Source organism: Cervus elaphus, chromosome 5, assembly GCF_910594005.1.
Source record: "Cervus elaphus chromosome 5, mCerEla1.1, whole genome shotgun sequence".
In the NCBI taxonomy this organism is placed as follows: Eukaryota; Metazoa; Chordata; class Mammalia; order Artiodactyla; family Cervidae; genus Cervus; species Cervus elaphus.
The window spans coordinates 64,739,098-64,764,339 of record NC_057819.1 but is presented as its reverse complement, the minus strand read 5'-3'; the positions used below and the strand labels follow the sequence as shown (position 1 = coordinate 64,764,339).

At 36.3% G+C, this 25,242-nt stretch overlaps 1 protein-coding gene across 7 annotated transcripts in view; it reads right to left on the bottom strand.

Moving 5' to 3' along the window:
* Positions 1 to 25,242, bottom strand: part of ARFIP1 (ADP ribosylation factor interacting protein 1) — a 128,688-nt gene that overhangs the window by 34,564 nt on the left and 68,882 nt on the right. For 6 of the 7 annotated variants that reach the window (XM_043902623.1, XM_043902620.1, XM_043902619.1 and 3 more), the window contains 4 exons: positions 19,492 to 19,587; positions 17,813 to 17,925; positions 11,637 to 11,858; positions 5,263 to 5,420 (listed from right to left, as the gene is read on the bottom strand). In XM_043902623.1, the coding sequence (XP_043758558.1) occupies positions 5,263 to 5,420; positions 11,637 to 11,858; positions 17,813 to 17,925; positions 19,492 to 19,587 (589 nt within the window). The remainder of the gene's footprint in view (positions 1 to 5,262; positions 5,421 to 11,636; positions 11,859 to 17,812; positions 17,926 to 19,491; positions 19,588 to 25,242) is intronic. The other variant, XM_043902621.1, reaches the window with a different exon arrangement.

Sequence of the window (25,242 nt, the reverse complement as noted above, 5' to 3'; positions counted from 1 at the left end):
TATAATACTGACATTAATTTTTACATCCAGTTTGCAGATGGTGTCAAAGTAAAACTTTCCCTAAGAGCTTTCCCTAAGAGCTAAAAGTGCTCACTACCACCAGGAAGAGAAATATACTAAGTTTTCAAAATGCAACTCTTCACCTCAAGGTTGCCAGTCTGAACTGATTCCATACCAATTAAGTCAGTAATAGTTGGTTACTTTATGCCTTATGTAAAACTTATAGGAAACAGGTGTCCACATCTGAAAAGTTCTGACCACAATTGGCTCCCTTGTTGGTGCTGCTCTGGAGAAGTCTTGAATAGGCTGTTACAAGATTTTCTATGCATGAAGCCCTAGACAGCTAGGAAATACTTGTACAATGCATAATAGGGAGCGTTAAAAGGCCACCCAGACATCTGCCTAAACTGCCACTTTCTGTGCTGATCAAATAGCTGACCCTTGCCCTAAAAGTCAATAAATTCTGGTTTTGACAGAGAAGAAAATTCAGCTACTGAGAAACTTTCATTCTGGGATTCTTTTTCAATGTTATCCCTCAGTAGGCATTGTTTTAGTGTTACAACTAGTCAATGCCTCAGCTTCTCTAAAAACGGCACAGAAAAGTTAACCACCAAGCTAAGCTTAATGAATGAAATCATATACTGAAATTTCAATATGAGAATAAATTATGGGGTGAGGTCATTATTGTTGATTTTTAAACTATACACAGAGGTTGTGTAAAGGTTTCCTGATAACCAGCTATCCAGTATATATAACTTGATTGATAATTTTGTTCAAAAATTTCAAACAAACCTGTATTATTGGATACATTGAGATTTTTTTATATCACATTATACATTAAGTCAGATTCCTCATCATAAGATGTGAAAGCTACTTTTTAAAATTAGATGTGAAAATTTGAGATTAGTCCAATTCAAGTTTGAGGCCTGATGATCAAAAATAGAAGGCAGGAGCCCATGGATTTTCATTTGACTTTGAAATCAGTTCCAAGTAAATAAATCACTTAACCTCTAGAGGCTTATTTTCCTCCTTTGCAAATTAAATATAAAATGTTTTGTGTATGGTAAGTGACATCTAATGTATTTTTCTTTAATATGGGTTAACATTTTTAAAAACATGTTAGAAATAAATGCTGAAGAGAAAGATATTACATGCTTCAAATAAAATATACTTTATATTTAAAAATCAGGATAGGCGGACAATTACAAAGTAGACAGAAACTAGATTCACATAGTTCTTAACTGGGATACTTTCAGAACAAAAGAAATTTCAACTTTAAAACTACAGATATTAGAACAATCTTTTAGATTAGAAAATAAGAATGTTTAAAATGATTACGAGATAAAAGGAAGAGTATTCACTATGAACAAATTAGGATACTATGAAAATGAACAGATTTGGAGAAGAAACAGCTTATAGAAATAAAAATAAACATAATAAACATATATCCTTTGAAAAATACAGGCAGCATCCATGAAAGGATTTAAACAGAGATTGGAAAACCAACTACTGGAAATGTTACTGAAGGAAGCCCTACTGAAGGATATTTTATTGAGACATTCCTTCAATGTTACTGAGTGAAATCATACTGATAGATTTCTTCATTTTTTCCCATCTTCTGATTTTAATACTATATTACTAAATTCTTCAAACAATAAAGAAAAGTAAAAAAACCAAGTCCAAAACTTAAATAAGGCACACAGATCCATTTGTGCCCTTCTCCCACCAACAACCACAAGTACTTGTCTTGACCGTCCTTTCCAAGTCATTGAGAATCTGATAAGTTAATACTAAAATGAGAGCTACAAACACAGCATAGGATAGAAGTATCTCTTCTTATGCAAAGATCAAAAGTAAACTTTCCAAAAACAAAATTCTTGACTTCCCGGGTGGTCCAGTGGTTGGGAATCCACCTGCCAACACAGGCAATGGGTTTGATCCCTGGTCCAGAAAGATCCCACACGCCATGGGGCAACTAAGCCCATACACAACTACTGAGCGTGCACTCCAGAGCCCATGAGTAGCAACTGCTGCAGCCTGCACTCCCTAGAGCCTGTGCTCTGCAACACGAGAAGCCACCACAGTAAGCCCACGCACAGTGAGAGTGCCCCCTGCTCGCCACAACCAGAGGAAACCCACACACAGCAACAAAGACCTAGCACAGCCAAAAATAAATGAGCAAAAGTTTTTTAAAAAGAAAAAAAATCCCATTTAAAATGGTCAAAAGCAACAAACAAAAACATGAAAAATAGAGCTGAAATAACCCTAACCAAGGAGGTGAAAGACCTATCTGTTGAGAACTATAAAATACTGATAAAGCAACTAAAGATGATTCAAAGAAATGGAAAGCTATTCCATACACTTGGTTTTTAAGAATTAGAATTGTTAACATGGCCATACTACCCAAAGCAATCTACAGATTTAACGTGACTGCTATTAAAATTATCCATGACCTTTTTCACAGAACCAGAACAAACAATCCTAAAACTTGTATGGAACTCCAGAAGACTCAGAATTGCCAAAGCAATCCAGAGGAAAAAGAACAAAGCAGGAAGCATAACTTTCCCAGGCTTCAGATAATACTACAAAGCTACAGTAATCAAAACAGCATAGTATTAGCATAAAAACAGACACAGGGATCAATGGAACAGAATAGAGAACCCAGAAATAAACACACACACCTATGGTCAATTAATCTTTGGCAAGGGAGGCAAGAACATACATCGGAGAACTGAGTCTCTTCAGCAAACTGGTGTTGGGAAAACTAGAAGGCCTCATGCAAACCAATGAGGTTAGAACACACCCTCACACCACACACAAAATAAACCCAAAACGGCTTAAATACAAGACATGACACAATGAAACCTCCAGAAGAGAACATGGGTAAAACATTCTGACATAAATTGTAGCAATGTCTTCTAGGTCAGTGTCCAAAGGCAAAAGAAATACAAGCAAAAATAAACAAATGAGACCTAATCAAAGTTATAAGCTTTTGCACAGCAAAGGAAACCATAAACAAAATGAAAAGACAACCTACAGACTGGAAGAAAATACTGGTGACCACCGTGACTGACAACGGCTTAATTTCCAAAATATACAAACAGCTCATACAACTCAATAACAAAAAAACAAACAACCCAATCAAAAAATGGGAGACGATCTACATAGACATTTCTCCAAAAACATCCAGATAGTCAACAGGGTCAGGAAAAGATGCTCAACATCTCTAATTATTAGAGAAATGTAAATCAAACCTACAACGAGGTATCACTTCATACCAGTGAGAATGGCCATTATCAAAAAGTCTACCAAAAAAACAGATTCTACAAATAATAAATGCTAAGAAGAATGTGGAGAAGAGGGACCCCTCCTACACTCTTAGTGGGAATGGAAACTGGTACAGCCACTATGCAGAACTACGGATGTTCTTTAAAAAATTAAAATTATTATTCAACCATAAACAATAATGAAGTACTGCCATTTGCAGCAACATAGATGGATCTAGACATTACCATCCTAGGTGAAGTCAGACAGAGAAAGACAAATATTACACATCACCTACTTGACAAATAATATCACTTATTTGTGAAATCTAAAAAAAATGATACAATTGAACATATTTACAAAACAAAAAGAGACTCACAAATTTTGAAAGCAAGTTTATGGTTACCAAAGGGAAAAGTTGGGGAGAAAGAAAAATTGGGAGTATGGAATTAACAGGTACACATCACTCTGTGTGTGTGTGTGTGTGTGTGTGTGTGTGTGTATGAAGTACATAAACAACAAGGACTCACTGCATAGCCCAGGGAACTCTATTCCGCATCTTACAATAACCTATAATGGGAAAGGGTGTGAAAAAGAACGTGTGTGTGTCTATGTGTATACTGAACTGCTTTACTGCGCATCTGAAACTAACAATACTATAAACCAACTACAGGTCAATATAAACAAGAAAATTTCAGGAAAGAGGGTGTGTGTAAAAAGGCAAGCTATTGAAAGAACATGGTAAGAACTTTTTAAAGCTGGAATTGAAGCTATATAAGTTTATAAAGTACAAAAATGTTTTGAGCAACTACTATCAATAAAAAAAACCAAAACAGTTAACTTTCCATGTGGTTTGGGCTTTTAGTTATATAAAGTTATATATATATAAAAAGTTATATATATATATATAAGGACATATATACTTAAGAATAAGCACTCAACTGCAAAAAGACTAGATACATTTAGCACTTCCACAGGCACTTCTCATATCACTAAACTAGACCAAGAGATGACAAAGTAAAGTTATACACTAAAAAGGTAAAGTTTGTACCATCTTTGGCTATGCTATAAAAAGTATAACAGAAAATAAAGAAATCAAGTGTTCAGAGACAAAAAACTGAAAGGGGACAAAAATGAGTGGGGGAAAAAAACTGGGTCTGGGATCAGAAGTTGAAAGATGCTATCATAGATCTGCTGCATTTTAGACATTTCTAAGCGTCTATTAATATGTATTTTGTTTACCTAACAGGATGGTTATGAGACAGAGAAATCATGTGTGTGTGGAGGTGTGTAAAAAAAGTATGAAAACACCGTATTATAAACCACCATGGGAATACAAGGCAAATAATTTATGTAAAAAATAAAATCTGGAAGAGTCTGAAGATTGGTTATAATCTGAATAACCAACATGAAATTATGGAGGCAGAAATGAGCTTCTATATTCAAAAGCAACTGAAGCTGCATCTGGCTGTTGCAGAAGCACTGTACTGCTTACAGGGAAGCACGACGGCTGAAAAGGCAGGCTCAGGCCAGATTAGACAGGGCATCTGCTATCGACCTGGTGGAAAATAAGGCCCTATGCTCTGCCAAGAAAGCTGGAGCAGGGAGCTCCCCCACCTTCCTAATCCAAACAGGCAGGGTTTGGGCACATGACCAAGGCTCAACCGGATACTCTCAAGGCAATGAAGCGAAGTATTCAGGAGTCTTTGGAATTTTTATTTATGTGAGCTGTAGCAGCATCAAGTACCAGAGGTACCCAGGCATAAGAACCCTAATGAGATTCTTCTGAGGCGTTATTTTGGCTTTGGCTCTTGTTCATTTCTAGAACTGTTCTCCTGCCTTTTTATTAGCTCTGTGGGCTCTCCTACAACATTCTAATAACACATTCTTTTTCTGTTCATATTGACCAGAGTTGGTTTCTCTTGTTGGCAACCCCAAATCTTACCTGAATTATGTATTACCTGTAAAACAAACGATATAATGAAAATCTATACTTACCTGGCACTTTCATACTGTTTCACGGTCATTAATGTATCTTCAATTGTTTTATTCACCAAAGTGTTTACACTGGCAATGAAAAAATTAATGGCTCCTAGAAGAGTCTCTCCATTTTTAGCTAGCAGCTTCTGGGTATCTGCATTATAGCCAAATTCTTCCTAAAACAAAAACAAAAAGTCACCTTAATTTATCCAGCTGTAAATCAGTAAATGTGACTAAAGAAAATCTCAAACACATAACTATTGGGAAAATATTTGATTTAGAAATCTAGCTATAGAAGTTTTTTCTTTCAATGTTTAAATAAATAGGAATCTAAATCACAGCTAGCTATACAATTACAAAAAAGTCTAGTAAACCAAACTGCCATTAGCTTAGATGTGCAGCTAAAATCAAATAATTTTAAAGTTAAACTACTTTGTACTAGAAAGAATATTTTCATTTCCACATTTTGTTTCTATTATACTGTAAGCACAGCTGTTAAGAAGAAAAATATAGCAGATTATTAATCAGAGCGGCTTTAACTTTCACAACCAAATTAGGTAACAATTGGCTAAGACTTTCAGACATAAAATAGACTACAATTTTGTGTTTTGACTGAATCTCCCCAAAGTATAAATATTAACAATACACGTTTCTTTGAAAACCTAGTGACCAACTGACTCATGCTCAGGTCCATCCAGACAAACGGCTGAGGAAGGCTCACTCAACACCAATTCTAGTTCATTCTCTCTGAGTAAACTGAGTCTTGGCTTAGCAAACATTACACACAACTCCTTAACATACGGACAGCAAGGACTAACTAAATTTTCAGCAGAGAAAGCTTTCCAGTCTAAGTTTGATTAATTAACTGATTATCAGGAACATATCTGACTGAATAAAAACTTTGATCGTATCAATTTTAGAACTGAATATATGAGGTATATCATTTATTTTAAGAATTCTGACTTTGTTAAAAATACTTTTAAATTTCAAGTGAAAAAAAATAAAAGACTATTCTCCAGATTTCTTTTTGGTAATGCAAACAAACAGTGTTTATCTCACTGTTACGTAATTCTTCTAGGCAATGCTGTCATTCTTTTGATTTCTTATTATCTTACTCATTTTTAACATGGTAGGAAAAAACTGATGAGTAATAATGAAGTAATTCCTAAGATGATGAAACAGCAAAATGTCTTCAGATATAGGAAAGTAAGATCATTAAGATCCCATACTGTGTATTTGATCTCCAATGGACTCATATGGTAGTTGCAAGATAAAACATTTTATTCTATTTTTAAGAATTAGTAAATTTATCATTGGAAGCTAAGAAAGAATAAAAGTCATAAAATATCAATCCTTACAAAGAGAAATGCTCAAATAAGAAACTCAAAAATTAAAACTCAGTCCTCTAACTTTCTTGGTGGCCAGTGATAAAGAAATCCATTGGCCAATGCAGGAAACACGGGTTCAATCTCTGGTCCAGGAAGATGCCACATGCTGCAGAGCAACTAAATCTGTGTGCCACAGGAGCTATAACTATTGAGCCTGCACTCTGGAGCCCAGGAGCCATAACTATTGAGCCCATGTGTGGCAATTCCTAAAGCCTGAGGACTCTAGAGCCCGTGCTTTGTAACAAGAAAAGCCACCAAAAGCTCATGCAGCAATGAAGAGCCAGCACAGCCAAAAATTAAAAAAAAAATAAACACACAAAATAAAATTAAGAAAAAAACAGAAAAGAAATAAAGTTATTAAAAAATAAAACTGGGTCAAACAGACTTGAATCCCCTTCATGGATCACAGCCTTGTCCCAGAGAAGCAGCTGTGTAACTCAATGAAATGATGAGCCATGCTGTCCATGCAGGGCCACCCAAGATAGACAGGTCATAGTTAAGAGTTCTGACAAACTGTGGTCCACTGGAGAAGGGAACGGCAAGCCACTCCAGTATTCTTGCCTGGAGAACCCTATGAAAAAGCTAAAATATAGGATGCTGGCAGATGAGCTCCCTAGGTCGGAAGGTGTCCAATATGCTACTGGGGAAGAGTGAAGGACAATTCCTAACAACTCTGGTAAGAATGAAGCGCCGAGGCCAAAGCCGGAAAGATGCGCAGCTGTGGATGTGTCTGGTGGTGAAAGTAAAGTCTGATGCTGTAAAGAACAATGATGGATAGGAACATGGAATGTTAGGTCCATGAATCAAGGTAAATTGGATATGGACAAGCAGGAGATGTAAAGACTGAACATCAACATCTTGGGCATCAGTGAACTAAAATGGATAAGAATAGCAGAATTTAATTCAGATGGGCATTATATCTACTGTGGACGAGAATTCCTTACAAGAAATGCAGTAGCCCTCACAGTCAACAAGAGAGTCTGAAATACAGTATTTGGGTGCAATCTCACCCAGAACGATCATGGTTCGTTTCCAAGGAAACTATTCAACATTGCAGTAAGGCAAGTCTATGCCCCAACCACCGATGGCGAAGATTAGGTATGACCTAAATCAAATCCCTTATGATTATACAGTGGAGGTGACAAATAGATTCAAGGGATTAGATCTGATAGAGTGGCTGAAGAACTATGAACTGAGGTTTGTAATACTGTACAGGAGACAGTGACCAAAACCATTCCAAAGAAAAAGAAATGCAAGAAGGCAAAGTGGTTGTCTGAGGAGAGTTTACAAACGGCCGAGGAAAGAAAGAGAATCAAAAGATAAGGGAGAAAGGGAAAGATATACCCAAATGGATGCAGAGTTCCAGAGAACAGCAAGGAGAGATGAGAAGGACTTCTTAAATGAACAATGCAAAGAAATAAGAGGAAAACAATAAAATGGAAAAGACTAGAAATCTCTTCAAGAAAACTGGAGATATCAAGGGAACATTTCATACAAGGACAGATCCTTATTTTTGTCCTTTATCATGCCTAACAGAAGCAGAAGAAATTAAAAAGAGGTGGCAAGAATACACAGAAGAACTATACAAGAAAGGTGTTAATGACCTAGATAACCATGATGGTGTGGTCACTCACCTAGAACTGGATATCCTTAAGTGTGAAGCCAAGTGGGCCTTAGGAAACATTACTATGAACAAAGCTAGGGAAGGTGATGGAATTCCACTTGAGCTATTTCAAATCCCAAAAGATGGTGCTGTTAAAGTGCTACACTCAATATGCCAGCAAACCTGGAAAACCCAGCAGTGGCTACAGGATTGGAAAAGGTCAGTTTTCATTCCAATCCCAAAGAAGGGCAATGCCAAAGAATGCTCAAACTACTGCACAACTGCACTCATCTCACATGCTAGTTAGTATATGCTCAAGTTACTTCAAGCTAGGCTTCAGTAGTACATGAACTGAGAAGTTCCAGATGTACAAGTTGGGTTTAGGAAAGGCAGAGGAACCAGAGATCAAACTGCCAACATTCATTGGATTGTGAAGAAAGCAAAGGAGCTCCAGAAAAACATCCACTTCTGCTTCACTGACTACACTTAACCCTCTGACTGTGTGGATCACAACAAACTGTGGAAAATTCTTAAAGTGATGGGAATACCAGACCACCTTACCTGTCTCCTGAGAAACCTGTATGTGGTTCAAGAAGCAATAGTTAGAACTGGACATGGAACACTGGCCTGGTTCAGAATTGGGAAAGGAGTAAGGCTGTATAATATCACCTTATTTATTTAACTTTGATGCAGAGTATATCATGCGAAATGCTGGACTGGATGAATCACAAGTTGGAATCAAGACTGCCAGGAGAAATATCAACAACATCAGATATGCATATGATATCGTTCAAACGGCACAAAGTGAAGAGGAACTAAAAAGACTCTTAATGAGGGTGAAAGAGCAGAGTGAAGAAGTTGGCTTGAGACTCAACATTCAAAAACCTAAGATCATGGCATCCAGTCCCATCACTTCTTGGCAAACAGAAGGAGAATAAGTGAAAACAGTGATAGACTTGATTTTCTTGGATAACAAAATCACTATGGATGGTGACTGCAGCTAAGAGATTAAAAGATGCTTGCTCCTTGGAAGGAAAGCTACGACAAACATAGACAGTGTATTAAAAAGCAGAGTCATCACTTTGCCAACAAAGGTTTATATATTCAAAGCTATGGTTCTTCCAGTAGCTATGTATGTATATGAGAGTTGGACTATAAAGAAGGCCGAGTGCCGAAGAACTGATGCTTTTGAATTGTGGTGCTGGAGAAGACTCTTGAGAATTCCTTGGACTGCAAGGAGAGCAAACTAGTCAATTCTAAAGGAAATAACCTGAATATTCATTGGAAGGACTATGCTGAAGCTCCAATCCTTTGGTCACCTGATGGGAAGAGCCAACTCACTAGGAAAGACCCTGATGTTGGGAAAGACTGAAGGCAGGAGGAGAAGGGGGTAGCAGAGGATTAGACAGACAGCATCACTGACTCAATGGACATGAATTAGAGCAACTTCTGGGAGACAGTGGAGGACAGAGGAACCTGGTGTGCTATAGTCCACGGGGTTGCAAAGAGCTGGACGTGACTTAGCAACTGAACATAACAACATAACAACAATGGACTTGAATACTGAGGAGTAACCTTTTTTTTTTTTTAAAGGACTTCATATCTGTAAAAGAAAGGTAATAAAAGTACTACTAACTAAGACTGAGCATTAGATGAGCTATAACACATATGTAAGCAACTTAGAGCTGTATCTGATGTATAGTAAGTCCCCAACTGGCATTAAGTATTATAATTTAATAGACTCTAGTCAATGTAGCATCACTGATAACACTGCTGTACTTTCCCAGACCCTCTACTCTGATCATCTCTATCCATACTGTGGGGATTTTTTTCTGGGTCACACCTTCTAAAGGTTTCACTTAAAGAGACAGGCAGAGATCAGAAAGAGACAGAAAGGCCTGAATATAAATTCCACTTACATCTTTTGTTTTTCATGATTTTATAAAAACTACCTAACCATCGTGACCTCAATTTCCTCATCTATAAAATCAGTCTATAAAATCAGGACAACATTTCTTCCAGTGGTATTAGAGAAATTACATGATATAATGGCTTAAAACTACCCCACCCATCACACTGAAATTGCGGATACTCAGTAATAACAGCTGCTATAACTCATCTTCCTAAATATTAGTTTCATTCTTCTTTTTGTCTAGTGACTCAGTTAGAAGTGAATCTCAATATTTATCTCAATATTGTCATCTCTAGCCAAACTTTCTTTGTCCAAAATTCTAGATTATTAACAAATAATTTAATGCTCTAAATTATCTAACTTCTCAAGTTATTAGTCTGTAGGGGATTTTCGTAGAAAAGGGATTTCTACATCTTTTGGTTCCAGGTGAGGAAAAAAAGACATAAAAGGAGTAATTTAAGATATCATCAGATGGGACTTCCCTGGTGGCCCAGTGATTATGAGTCCACCTTGCAATTCAGAGGACATAGGTTCTATCCCTGGTCCAGGAAGATCTCACATGTGGCAGAGCACCTAAGCCCGTTTGCCACAACTAGTGAACCCATAGGCTGCAACTCCTGAAGCCTATGTACGCCAGGGCCCGTGCTCCCAGGAAGAGAAGCCACTGCAGTGAGAAGCCAGCACACCACAACTAGAGTAGCCCCTGCTTGCTGCAACTAGAGAAAACCCACATGCAGCAACAGAGCCAGCCAAAAAAGAGATAGCGTGAGAAATTAATAATGCTTTCTGCTGCATACTTATATACACAGAAAAACAATTTCATTCTAAAATTCATAATTTATACTAATGATTTCAGTAAAAGTGTATCACAAATCAAGTCAAGTGAGTACTGTTTAGGACATTCAGAGACTAGGTAAGAGATTTTCAACATGCTGTGCTAAGCTGCTTCAGTTGTGGCCAACTCTTTGCAAACCTATGGACCACAGCCTGCCATGCACCTCTGTCCAGGGGATTTCCCAGGCAAGAATACTGGAGACGGTTGCCACTTTCTCCTCCAGGGGATCTTCCTGACCTGGGGATCGAACCTGTGTCTTCTGCATTGGCAGACAAGTTCTTTACCACTAACACCACCTGGGAAGCCCCAAGATTTTCAACAGGTGCCTGAATTTACTTTTTACGCACACCCAGTTATTTACATGATTATATACGATTCTTCCTAGGCTCAAGCAGTCTGAGTACTCTTTTTCCTTTCCTCTAACCAAGTTCCCTTTCCCTGAAAACTCCAGCTGACATTTTCTTTGGATCAGTATTTTGACAAAAGTCAGCTGGGCCTTCTTAAAAATTATGTAAAATATCTTAAAAGAATACCACAAGATTCCAATTTTATTATGAGTTCAACAAATCAGAAATGTAACAAATTGCCTCTTAGAACACTCCTATTGCCATTTTCACCCTTTTCCCCTCCAATAGTTATTTTAAATAATCTTACATGGAGTTCCAGTGATTTTAAACTCAGGTCAGCAAATGCATCTCCAAGTTGCCTTTGGGTATGCACCATCTGGAAAAGCTGGGTCGACAGGGTCTGAGCAAGTTTTAGAATATTTTCGTATTTTTTCTTGTTATCTCTTAATATATCAATCTGAGCTTCAAGTTCAAGGTCCACAGTTCTTGATCCACGGCCCAGCTTCTCAGAGATAATTTGTCGAGTGCACTAAAAGTAGAAAGATGTATTTTGTTTAGGGGAAAAAAAAAAGAACAATAGATAAAAGCAGTAATCCAAAGTGCAAATGCTGAAGCGAAGGGTATACACCACTTCTGGCTTCAAACAAGCCAGCCCAACAAACTGCAGACGTTCAGTCCCGTTCGGACGTTCATCAGGACTCAGAAAGTAAAATTACCAATCATGCTTATTAACTATTACTCATCAGAGAAATTTTTAAATTATAAATTACCTAGCTAATTTATATACTGCCAGATGAGTTCTCTCATGTAATCGTATTTCAAGCTTTGTGCATTTTGGTAGATGATTTAAAACAACTGACATACTTAGCATTGGTTTAAGAATACTGGACTATTAATATAGGAATAACACCAAAAATTCTACTCTCTTATCAGTTTCAAATGCTTTTTTCCCTTCTAGCTTTCCCTTAAATAGCTGTGTATGTGTGTGTGAGCAGGAAGAACGAAGGGAAGGAAGGAAGGAGAAAGAAGAAAGAGGGGGTGGAGAGAAGGGAAGGGGGAAGGACAGAGAAGGAGGTAGAGATTAGAGATTTCTGAATTCTTCTTCTACTTTTGCCTAGATAAAACGGTATTAAACTATGTTACTCTATTCTACGGTATTCTGTTTCTGCCCCAGAAATGATACAAGAGCTTACAGTTTTCAGTTCACCACTCAACAATACATTATCAGAGCAACCATACAGGGCATTAATATCATCATTATCATTTAAAGTTAACAAAAGTAATCTAAAAAGTAGTAAATAAGCATTGCAATTTTTAAAATTTGCCAATTTGTTATTTTATCATGTCTTTTAAAGTTTTGGTTACAGAATTAGTATTTGTTGTATAAGTGAAAATAATGAATGAAATAAAAATGAATGTCCTCTTCCTTTAATTCGACTAGATAGTAGAAAAGTATTAATTAGACTCTCCTTTAAACCTATATAATCACATTATAATATTTTTAAAGTAAACATGAGACTATGCTATGCTATACATAATATCCAGAGCATTTTTATAAGAACAAGTATCTTGAAACTTTTCTTTGTCAACAAATATAAATGTATTATTTATCCTTCTAATGTTAACATATGTTATTTACATTTTTCTATTTAAAATTGAAATGAATTCCCTGACACTCTCTATTATAATCAATTAAGGATCTTTACAAATAAACATTTTTTAATAAAGGAGTTCTTTAAAAAAAAAAAAGTAGACAAATTAACTATATAGAAAATGATAGGAAGATCAAAGCCCAAACTTACAGAAGGGATAAAACTATTTTTATGGAAAACATACAAACACTCTTTGGAGATGAAAAACATAAAAAGAGAATGTTTAACTGCAGACTTTGTGATTTTAATGAGAGAAACATCAGCAAGTAATATTTGAAATGGTAACAAGATCAAGATATACCACTCATTTCCACTTTTCTTCCACATAGGGATTTTCCCTATGCAATAGAATATTATCAGAGGCATTTACCTACTCTTAAGCCAAAGCATGTGGTACCTTCCATAGCAACCCAGATATAATAGTCTGTTGAAAATCAAGAAGCCAAAATTCAGTGAAGGAACTTGGCAGACTGGGCAAAATGAAAGAAATGTCTACTTTTGTCTGAGTGGTCATTTTTTTACAGAAATAGTGGTGATGAGCAGACAGCAAGGTCAAAGGTTCAATGAGGAAATTTTTCTTTCCAGGAAGCCATGGCCATAGGAAAAGTAAGGCAAGAGTATAAGGCATCAAATCTGGACGCCTTAAACAAGTTTCGAAACTGAACTTACAGAGCTTACATTCCAGTACAGATGACTAGCCACTCTCAAGGAAATCTAAGTCATCAGGAGGTGAGAATGCTACAGACAGCCCATGTGGAACTTTGCAAAGAAAGCTGCAGTGAGAAACCAAGTTGCTAGGCATTTCCCCACTCATCAGGGTCCCAGAGCAGGCTTCTCACAGGACCACTAAAAAACCAGAATTTTATTTAAGTCGCTTCCTAGTAAACACTGAAACTCAAGTGCAAAATTGAAGGTCGGTATATATCATAGAGTAAGTTTAAAACAGAAGACAACTAAAAGTTCTCAGTTCTTTACGCTTCTCCAAAGCCCCTGGAAATGCAGATGACTTGCCGTGACCTGCGGTCCTGCTCAGCCTTCCACATAAATTAAGGACAAGTGGAGCCAGGTTAAACAGGCAGGAAGAAGCAAAAGTAATCACTGCTCTGCGGAGATCTCCTACTTGGGAGAGGATAGAATAATGACAAATAGTGTATAAAATACCAATAATCTCCACCGTACAGGTCATGAATTTACAAGATAATCACTGGATACTATTAGTATTTAAATAGCACCAAGAGCTTAGAGTAAAACAATTAGGTACAAGGAAAAGAATAAGCTAATGGCAGCAAAAGACAGATACTATGTTAAGAAAGTTGTTAAGACTGAAGGATAGGGAAGAAGGGAGCATAAAAGTAAATATCAGAAGCTGAACAGTAGAAACAGAAAAACCAGTAAATAAATAAGACAATATGATAAGAAAGCCAGGAATCAAAGTTTAAAAGATACTGGCTTTAAGCCAACAAATATTAATTTGCTAAAGGTATGAATACTGGTTCGGGCTTCCCTCGTGGCTCAGCTAGTAAAGAATCTGCCTGCAGTGCAGAAGACCTGGGTTCGATCCCTGGGTTGGGAAGATCCCCTGGAGAAGGGAAAAGCTACCCACTCCAGTATTCTGGCCTGGAGAATTCCACGGACTATGCAGTCCAAGAGGTCTCAAAGAGTCGGACACAACTGAGGACTTTCCTGGTGGCTCAGACAATAAAGCGTCTGTCTACAATGCGGGAGACCTGGGTTCAATCCCTGGGTCAGGAAGATCCCCTGGAGAAGGAAATGGCAACCCACTCCAGTGCTGCCTAGAAAATCCCATGGACAGAGGAGTCTGGTGTCCATGGGGTCGCAAAGAGTTGGACACAACTAAGCGACTTCACTTTCTTTCTATGAATACTGGTAGCAAGTTCTTAAAACATTTTTGAAAAGAATTTAATGTTTGGAAGAGACATTAATAGGTCTGAATACTAAAACTGAGATTATTCTTAAAAAAATAAGATAGACTTTTACAAGTACCCTGTATTTGCAAAATACAAAAATGAACAAAAATGGTAAACCAGAGTGTATTATTCGTATTGATTCCTGCAAATGAGAAAAAATAAGAAAATAAATAAAGTTTTGGATGTAATCAGGTAGATTAAAATAATATTTAAGAAAATAGGTTCAAGGCCTAAACTTAAAATCACTTCTATTACATATTTGGTTTTAATCACTACACTAATCTTGGGATCAATATTAGCACTTCCTTTATTAAACAACAATAAAGAAGTGCTAATATTCTCTTTGAGTAAAAGCTTTAAAGTATCTGCCAGAGAACAGAAACAGACAGAAGAAATTAAAAACAAAAATCATGAAGAAACTGAAGTCTATGAAAGAGGATCAAAGTCAGCCAGAATCAAATTCCTCAGAGTACGATGGGTAATTAGCACAAATCAGAATCAACACTTGAAAGATTATCCTGATGACAATGAATGTCCTATGTCAGCTCATAATTTGGACTAAAAAGGTCAAAAAGCCAGAAGAACAGAATTGTATGTCAGTCCAGACACACTGAGCTACAAGCTCCATAAAATCACATAAGCTAGGACTTTCTCTCTTTTGACCTAGATTGAGATATACAAATTATTCTGATGAAAGCAATTTTTCAGTTAAAAATAAAATGATCACTCTGAAAGAATGAGAACTCCTTCACACAGCACTATGTCATGTGTATACATTATGAAGTTTGGTTATTTTCAATAACAGAAAATCTGAATGTGGTATGTTAACGTAGAAAAGAAGTGAAAATGTTAGTTGCTAGGTCGTGTCCCATTCCTTGCAACCCTATGGACTCCTATGGACCATGAATTCTCTGTCCATGAATTCTCCAGGCAAGAATACTGGAGTGGGTAGCCACTCCCTTCTTCAAGGGATCTTTCTGACCCAGGGACCAAACCTGGGTCTCCTGCATTGCAGGGGGACTCTTTACCATCTGAGCAACCTGGGAAGCCCCATGTTAAGGTAGAGATAACTATAAACAAATAATGATTCAACTCTGATTACTGTAGAGGTAAAAGAAGAAAAGAACAGTTGATAAACACACACATACAGGAAAAAAAAACCAAGGAAAACACAACTGCAACAAGAGAGGAAGTCCAAAATGACAAAAAATTAAACTTGATAAATTGTAAAATTAGGATTATTAGGATTTGAGGATTTGGTTAAAAAATAAGACCTGTATTCTTTAGGCTCAAAATGTGTGGCTAAATTTCAAGAATAAATGAACAAAGGAACGGCTGAATAAACGAATTTAATAAATAAATAAGTGAGACTCAGTCTTGTATGAAAGATAAACAAGTGAAATGAAAGGGAGTATGAAGGGGCATTTCAGGCAGTGGGCTAATACAGCCCGTGAACAAAGCTGCAGAGGCATGAGAAAGCACAGCTTGTTTAAGAATCCTCTGGAGAAGCTGGTATGGACCACAAGCTCTGCGGGTAGAAGAGAGGAGCAGCAGGATAAAAATGGAAGGGTAGACGGGGACTGAGCGAAGGACTCAAGCAAACTGAACCATGCCAGGCAGAGCAGAACCTGCAGGATGAGATAACTTGTTGAGAAGCTACCACAGTAGTGTAAGAGGTAATCACATGGCTGTGAAGTGCGAGATGGAGACGAGGATACAGTCAAACAACATTAAGGAGGCAGAGTCCATTAATAACTAACTGGGCACGTGGGATCAGTGAGGAGATGAAGCAGACATCTGAGTACTTGGATGAACTGCTGCGATATGAAGGAGTACCAAAGGAAACACAGTATTCATGGAATGAGAGAACCCACGTCCCTGAGAACGAAAGGCGCAACAGGCACACAGCGTATCCTGAAGGAGAAGAGCTCGGCAGGCGTCGAGTTCTGATGGCTGCCACTGGCATTTCTCAGCTCTGCACGGGCAAAAGCTAAGTCACTGTTGGAAAGTTTCATGCAGCAGTTTCAGGGCACTTTTATCATCTTAAGAAAACCTGTACTTTTGTGGAAAATTGAAGATCATACTTTAAAAATACAAACTGAAAAAATAAATGCACTTCTGTATTACTCTTTAGAAGATACATAAGAGACTCCTGTATAAAAATACAGACAATTCCTGATTTATAAACCACTAGGCCCACTACCAATTCACAAACAGAGCGAGTATTAACGCTGAGCTCTAAATAGAACTGTTAGGGTTTTCATCCACTTAACTATTTTACGAACTCTACTGTCTCATCCCTGTTAAGACTCAAAGGTACTAATTTGGGGTTTGAGCTCTCTATTTGTAACACATCAAATATAGCTGTATTGCTTCAGAGTAAATTTTGCTTATTTACTTTAGGAGAATATAAGAAAAGTAATCAATACTTACTCTGAAGCAATACACTTAACAACAATAAACCTTTGAAATCTAACTCATATACTATTTGTACAGTTTAGTGCTTAGTTATTACAATAAGATCAGAGAATTCCAAACTTTGGAAAACTAATATACCTCTCTTGACATTCCACTGCTATAAAGTATCAAAAAGATGGAGGTTGTGACAAATATATCTATGGCAATTCTACAGCTAAATGTGCTCCCAGACATATCTCTTAATTATGTGTTATCTGTCAATTAATAAGAACTTTAGTAGCTCTTTTTAGAACTCAACCTACTGACTTTTTAAACTACATTTATGTAAAGATCAATAAGACAAAATATTTTCAATTGTATATTTATGTTTAAAGAGCATTATTCTCTCCTATACATTTATGTAATTGCAAAATAATAATTTGAGTAACATTCGAATGAAATTCTTAGAGCTACTTGGGGTGGAAACATTAAAAAAAATTACAAACCTTGTAGGTATTTAGACTCCATTTTCTAACAAGTTCTAACTTTTCCATTGCAGGATTTTTAGTTTCATCTGCTAGAATAACTGGCCCACTTTTTGTCTGGGTTCTTTGGCCACCTGTAATATCAGAACAAAAGATAAAAATGCAAACCACACAGACAAGTAGAAAGAAAACAAAACACGGATGCAGTTCAAATTAAACTACTTATGCATTTAAAGAAATAAGGAGGTTCCCACAAAGTAAAGGACCAGAACTTCTTGAAATCATTTTAAGGATGATTTCCTGAAACTGTAAAAAAAACTTTTCTTTGGTTTGTCTATCTTCTTAAAAGAAAAAAAAAATTCTGCAATAGGCCTTCTTCTCTAAACTGCTATTTACTTCAAGGAAAATAAAATTTCCACAATTTATCTTATAACCTAATGATTCTTAAAAAATTGTCATTAAAAATCTGAAAGGCTCACTCACACTCTTCACAGTGATCTCCTTTCATTATACTACATAGAAGAGAGCAACAACAGAATGTTACCAAAATTTTGGAGTGTTTAAAAATACTATAACTTTAGATAGTCATTAAAAATATCTTACTGTAGTATATGAGGTTTTGTTAAAACGAGACCTACATTGTGCCTCATTTTTTTCTCAGGAAACCCAGCACTTCCCCCAAAGCTATAATTAATACAGGCAGTATAAAGCCCTGATAATGCGTTACTCCAACAACTAAGAAATTATGACGTAACAGCAACGCCACAACTATACAGTTTCTCACAGTAAAATATTTTTCACAGAAGAACATATTTAGTAACATTTATGATGCTAATAACTTGGAATATAGATATCATAATTTAAAAATAACAATTTTTAAAAAAGACAAGAGAAAACATTTTATAAAATGGTTTTAGAAGGTTAGAGTCAGCAAAAATTTCTTCTCTCACCCCTATAGCCAGGCCAGGCTTTACCACAGTTTTACATAATCTAAGAAGGAGAACAGTATATAAAATCAAATGCATTTAAGAATTTACAAAATTCTCACACAAACAAAATATAAAATATTAACATTTCATGTAAAAAGAAACACAGAGTTTACTTTTTGCCCTGTTTTTATAGTCCAGCAATATTAAAGTGAAAAGCAAATCCAATGCAAAGAAATAGGTTTTTCCCAGTACTTTTCACTGGGCATAACTGGAAAATTACATAGTATTTTGATGCAATTTGACAACTAGTTGTTAAGTCAAAGTTGAAAACAGGAAGACACAACCTTTTCCACTTGATTCATTCCAAATAATGAACAACCCAACTGTTGAAAGTCCTGTTTTATTTAACTGAAAACAGATGGCAGAGCAGCAAAGCTGAGAGTCTAAGATCAAATAAGTAAAGTAACATTTTCCAGAGCAAAGAAAAGAAAGGTAGATTAAAAATGAATCAAACTTTATAGTGCTTTTTTCTCATAAAGTTACTTAAATTTCATGTTTGAGATTGCACCTAATGAACTTTGAAAAGCCAGAAAGATTAAGCTATGGCTAGAGAGATTACTTTCCTTATCGTTAAAAAAAAAAAAAAGCAGCCACCAAAAAAGCCAGAATAACACACACCTAAGAATATAAAGCAAGCGATATGAAACTGAGTGAGTTAGTTTAGCTTCAGCAGTAGCAAGAAGGGCTTTATCCAACCAGTGCAGTGAATACCTGCAGGAACAATTAAATCACTTCCTTGTTGAGTCAGTCGGCTAGCTGCCACCCTGCTGGGGGACATAACAGATGGCAGAGGTGGTGCTGGGCAACCTGAAAAGGGCAGACATTTCTCTGTGAAAATGCTTCTCTTCCTCCACACAACATACATTTTGAATACAGCTATACTGACATTGCCTTTAAAACATTCAAAAAAAGGATTAAAAGTTGGGAACTAATATACTTGCTTTCATGCAGAAATGGACGAGTAATAAATGGATGCTACCAGGATGAGTTCTTAGAAACTTTTCATCAAACTATTAAAACCAAACAAAACACATAACTGTAAGAAGAAACTTGGTAAGATCATGTTTAAGCAGGACTTTACCTGGACTTTGCTGTTTTCAAATCAATTAAAAGTATGTGATTAAAGGATACAGCTGAATGATACTGAAGCTTAACTCAACATTTTATAACTTGCTACTCTAACATAGGAAGGAAAGCTCAAGTAGAAATACAAAGGCACGTAACACTTGTATCAAATTTATCATTAACATTCAAAGAAATGTGAGTGAATCAGCCTTCACAGAAATTATAGCCAAAAGTTCAAATCATAAATCAAGTATCACCTAGTACAGATTACTGCTACTCATAGTATGGATGCAAGGGGTTTCCATCAATTATGTCATCTTGGAGCTCCTCAGAAACACGGACCTACTTAACCAGAATCTGCATTTTCACAAGATCTTCAGGTGATTTGTATGCGTTTTGAAGCCTGAGAAGTGATAATACAGAGTGCTATTCTGATTAATCATAAGACTTCTGAAGCTTTTAAAACATACCTGAGACATTCCACAAGATCTACTGATTATCACAGAAACAGGTTATCTTTAGAGCTTTTTTTGGTGGGGGGAGCGGAAAGCTTTAGCTTTTTTATTAGATTGATTTTATGGTTTTATTTATTAGATAAATAAAAATAGCATATATTTAAGGTGTAAAAAGTGATTTTTTGATATATGTATACACTGTAACATAATTACATCCATCACCTCACATAGCTACCTTCTTTGTGTGTGGTGACAAAACCTGAGATCTATCAGCAAATTTCAAGTATACATTATTATTAACTATAGTCACCATGCTGCTCATTAGGCAACAGTAGTTTTTTAAAAGCTACTTATTCTCAAACACAACTAAATTTGAGAACCTGAGGAAAGAATACAATTTTGGAATGAAACACACTGAGTTTTAAAATTCTAACTCTGGGTTTGAAATTCTGGCTCTATTTATCAAATAGTATCAGGAACACCCTGGCAAATTACTCAAGATCTCTGAGCCTTAGTTTTTTTAAAAAGTAAGAAAAATTGAGTACCCAACATTGTTGCTAATGTCCAGCATAAAACTGTGCAGCTTCAATTGACTATTTTAAATTCTAAAGGTTGTATGTCTTTAGGGAAGTGATCATTGAAAAGAAACTGAAAAAATTATTAACATCCTTCACATTTAGCTGAATATATTTTAATGTTTCTAACATAATTTTATTACAACTACACTCTTTTCCAATTTTCTAAAAACATATAACATATCAAATTTATAATTAAAATATTCTAATAAGAATTACATGCCAACTTTCTCATATCCCAGATATACTAACTTCTGATCAGGAACAGTCACTAGTTTTAATAATATGGAAAACTTAATCTGGACTGAATCTAACATTAAAATCCAAAACATGCAATATATCTAAATAGAATGGCATTACCTTTCAAAATGAGATACCTGTCTTTCAAAAAAAAATCTGCTGAAACACAAAAATTTAAAACTGGAACGGACAACAGAAATCAACTAGTCTAAAACTAAACTACAGGAAGAAAGAGGCTCAGAGAGGTTTAAACAGCTTCTTATTAGATCCTCAGATGTTCTGAATCCATACCATAATATCTCTGTTATTAAATTCAATACAAAAAACATCAATCCATAAATTACTTGTTAAGGAAGGCATCTAATGGGCTATCCAATGCAATCATTACTTTAAACAAAAACTCTATCTCTCCTATTACATAAAGAAGAGTTCAATAAATGATGACTACTATAATTCCATTTCGTGATAATCCCAGGAACAGAGCTCTGTTGTTCTGGCTATTATTGTTTATTAATCTTGCATAAGAAATAATCCCGTGATTTAACATGAGATATGTATAACATATATGTCACAAATGATACAGAACTTTCCAAACTAAAGTAGCAAAAAGACATAGTGCTGAGGTAAGTGGATACCTTCAACTATTTGCTTTACTTTCAAGGGTTAATTGTTGTCTGTATCTTCAAACCTTTAAGTCAGACTAATTTAGTTACTAAAATCATTCACAAATAATAAGTAAATCATTCCAACAAAAATAACTCTTGAAACTCTAGGCTTTTGCTAATTGATGAAATTTGGAGAATTAGCTCAGTTTTCTCTCAACAGGATAAGTCTAGGAATATGAATAATGTGTATGCAACGATCAAAACCCCACTAAAACAAAACTCAGATACCAAGAACAACTCACTCTTAAGAGTTTTGATTTATTCATGGTTTCCACTGTTATTGATTCTACCATGTACTTCTTGGGTAGATTTCAATATTTATTGTTACACTGAATTTAAGCACAATTTCTTCTAAATTTGCTCCAGAGATGGAAAAATAAATGGTAATAGAGTCCTTATAAAGTTATCATTCAGTCATTTTCCCAGAGAGCTAACAGAGCCCCAACTCCTAACCTTTTTTCATGAGACATTTTTTCATCCTAAATTCTGTTCACTTAAAAAGGCTTCCTTATCTCTTGCTATTCTCTGGAACTCTGCATTTGGTTGGGTATATATTTTCCTTTCTCTTCTGCCTTTTGCTTCTCTTCTTTTCTAAGCTATTCGTAAGGCTTTCTCAGACAACCACTTTCATCTTCTTGCATTTCGTTTTCTTGGGGATACCCAACTGAATGCAGAGTTCCAGAGAATAGCAAGGAGAAATAAGAAAGCCTTCCTCAGTGATCAATGCAAAGAAACAGAGGAAAACAACAGAACGGGAAAGATTAGAGATCTCTTCAAGAGAATTAGAGATACCAAGGGAACATTTCATGCAAAGATTGGCACAATAAAGGACAGAAAGGACAGAAACAGTATGGATCTAACAGAAGCAGAAGAGATTAAGAGGTGGCAAGAATACACAGAACTATCATATCCCGAACAATCATGATGGTGTGGACACTCACCTAGAACTGGACATCCTGAAGTGTGAAGTCAAGTGGGCCTTAGGAAACATTACTAGGAACAAAGCTAGTGGAGGTGATGGAATTCCAGCTGAGCTATTTCAAGTCCTAAGATGATGCTGTTAAAGTGCTGCGCTCAATATGTGCAAATTTGGAAAACTCAGCAGTGGCCACAGGACGGGAAAAGGTCATTCCAATCCCAAAGAAGGGCAACAAAAAGAATGTTCAAACTACCACACAATTGCACTCATTTCACACGCTAGCAAGGTAATGCTCAAAATCCTTCAAGCTAGGCTTCAACAGTATGTGAATTGGAACTTCTGGACGTAAAAGCTGGATTTAGAAAAGGCAGAGGAACCGGAGGCCAAATTACCATCATCTACTGGATCATAGAGAAAGCAAGGGAATTTCAGAAAAACAGCTATTTCTGTTTCACTGACTATGTGAGAAGTCTTTGACAGCGTGGATCACAACAAATTGTGGAAAATTCTTAAACAGATGGGAATACCAGACCACCTTACCTGTCTCCTGAGAAACCTGCATGCAGGACAGAAAGCAACAGTTAGAACCTTACATGGAAAAATGAACTGGTTTAAAATTGGGCAGGAAGTACGACAAGGCTATATACTGTCACCCTGCTTATTTAACTTATATGCAGAGTATATTATGTTAAATGCCAGACTGGAATGAATCACAAGCTGGAATCAAGACTGCGAGGAAAAATATCAACAACCTCAGATATGCAGATGATACCACTCTAATGACAAGTGAAGAGGAACTAAAGAGCCTCTTGATGAGGGTAAAAGAGGAGAGTGAAAAACCTGGCTTAAAACTCAAAATTTAAAAAAGCAGACACTTCACTTTGCCAACAAAGGTCCATATAGTCAAAGCTATGGTTTTTCCAGTAGTCATGTATGGATGTGAGAGCTGGACCATAAAGAAGGCTGAGCACTCAAGAACTGTTGCTTTCGAATTGAGCTGGAAAAGATTCTTGAAATCCCTTGGACTGCAAGATCAAACCAGGCAATCCTAAAGAAAATCAACCCTGAATATTCATTGGAAGGGCTGATGCTGAAACTGAAGCTCCAATACTTTGGCCACTTGATGTGAAGAGCCAACTCAGTGGAAAAGACCCTGATGCTGGGAAAGGTTGAGGGCAGAAAGAGAAGGGGGCAACAGAGGATGAGATGGTTGGATGGCATCACTGACTCAATGGACATGAGTCTGAGCAAACTCCAGGAGATAGTGGAGGACAGGGAAGTCTGGCATACTGCAGTTTATGGGGGTTGCAAAGAGCTGGACATGACTTAGCAACTGAACAACAATAAGAACATATCTGAAATTTTAAACATGAGAAAATCATGTTCATTCCAATTTATGTATACATGCCTCAAAACAAGAACACTTGACTACAACTTTCCAGTAAATGCTTAACGAATCTGAGTATGACAGAATGATTATCTTTTTAACATACTGATTAACTATGTAGCTTGTTTTAAAAAATGTTTTATAAAGTCAATTCAAAGAGACACAAATTACTGCCATTATCACAAAACATTTTTTACTCCAATTTGAGGGACTACGATGGATCTATAAGCAAGTGAAATTGACTGGCACTTCATGTTCATGTACAACAGGTTACAATGCCAGCTGACTTTGATTATTGCATATACTATTCTGTTTAAGGGGGAAAGGATAAAACCAAACGTCAGCTAAACAATTCCACTGAAAATCTTCAAATGTTTTAACTGTAAAAGTCTTTTTTTTTTAATTCTACGTTGCCATTTAAATTTGGAAATTGGTGGCTGGCCGGAAACTGCTACCACGTTGTCACACAGTGTGCCGTGTGTCCTCAAATGCTCAGCGTCTCAGGCAGCCGGTCAGCCTCTCAAGTTCAAAGCTACAGCCTAGAGAACACCACCACAATGCTATGCAATGACCACTGAGATACTGATACATATGCTTCCTTTCTGATCTGTGTTTTTGTGAACATAAGAATGAAAAGGGTAAAAAAAAGATGTCAGTAGAGAGCCCACTCATTTTACAGCCTAGAGTAGAAGATACTATACTGGGTTACCCTAAATGCCTATTTCTAGGATCCATTTAGCAAGGAATATATTTTAAAATATAAGTTGTTTCTCACTAAAATATAGGCCATTAGTATAATAAAATATAGAATACTGCAAGAGGGCTAAGGAGTACAAAGGCATGGAGATATTTTTTTCAATTTGTGAAATTATAATACAGTATTAAAAGATGCTTGGAAGAAAGATCCTTGGAAGAAAAGCTACGACCAAACCTAGACACCATATTAAAAAGCAGAGCCATTACTTTACCGATGAGGTCCATATAGTCAAAGCTACGGTTTTTCTAGCAGTCGTGTATGGATGTGAGAGCTGGACTATAAAGAAGGCTAAGCACCGAAGAACTGATGCTTTTGAACTGGAGAAGCATTGGAGAAGACTCTTGAGAGTCCCTTGAACTGCAAGGAGATCAAACCAGTCAATCCTAAAGGAAATCAACC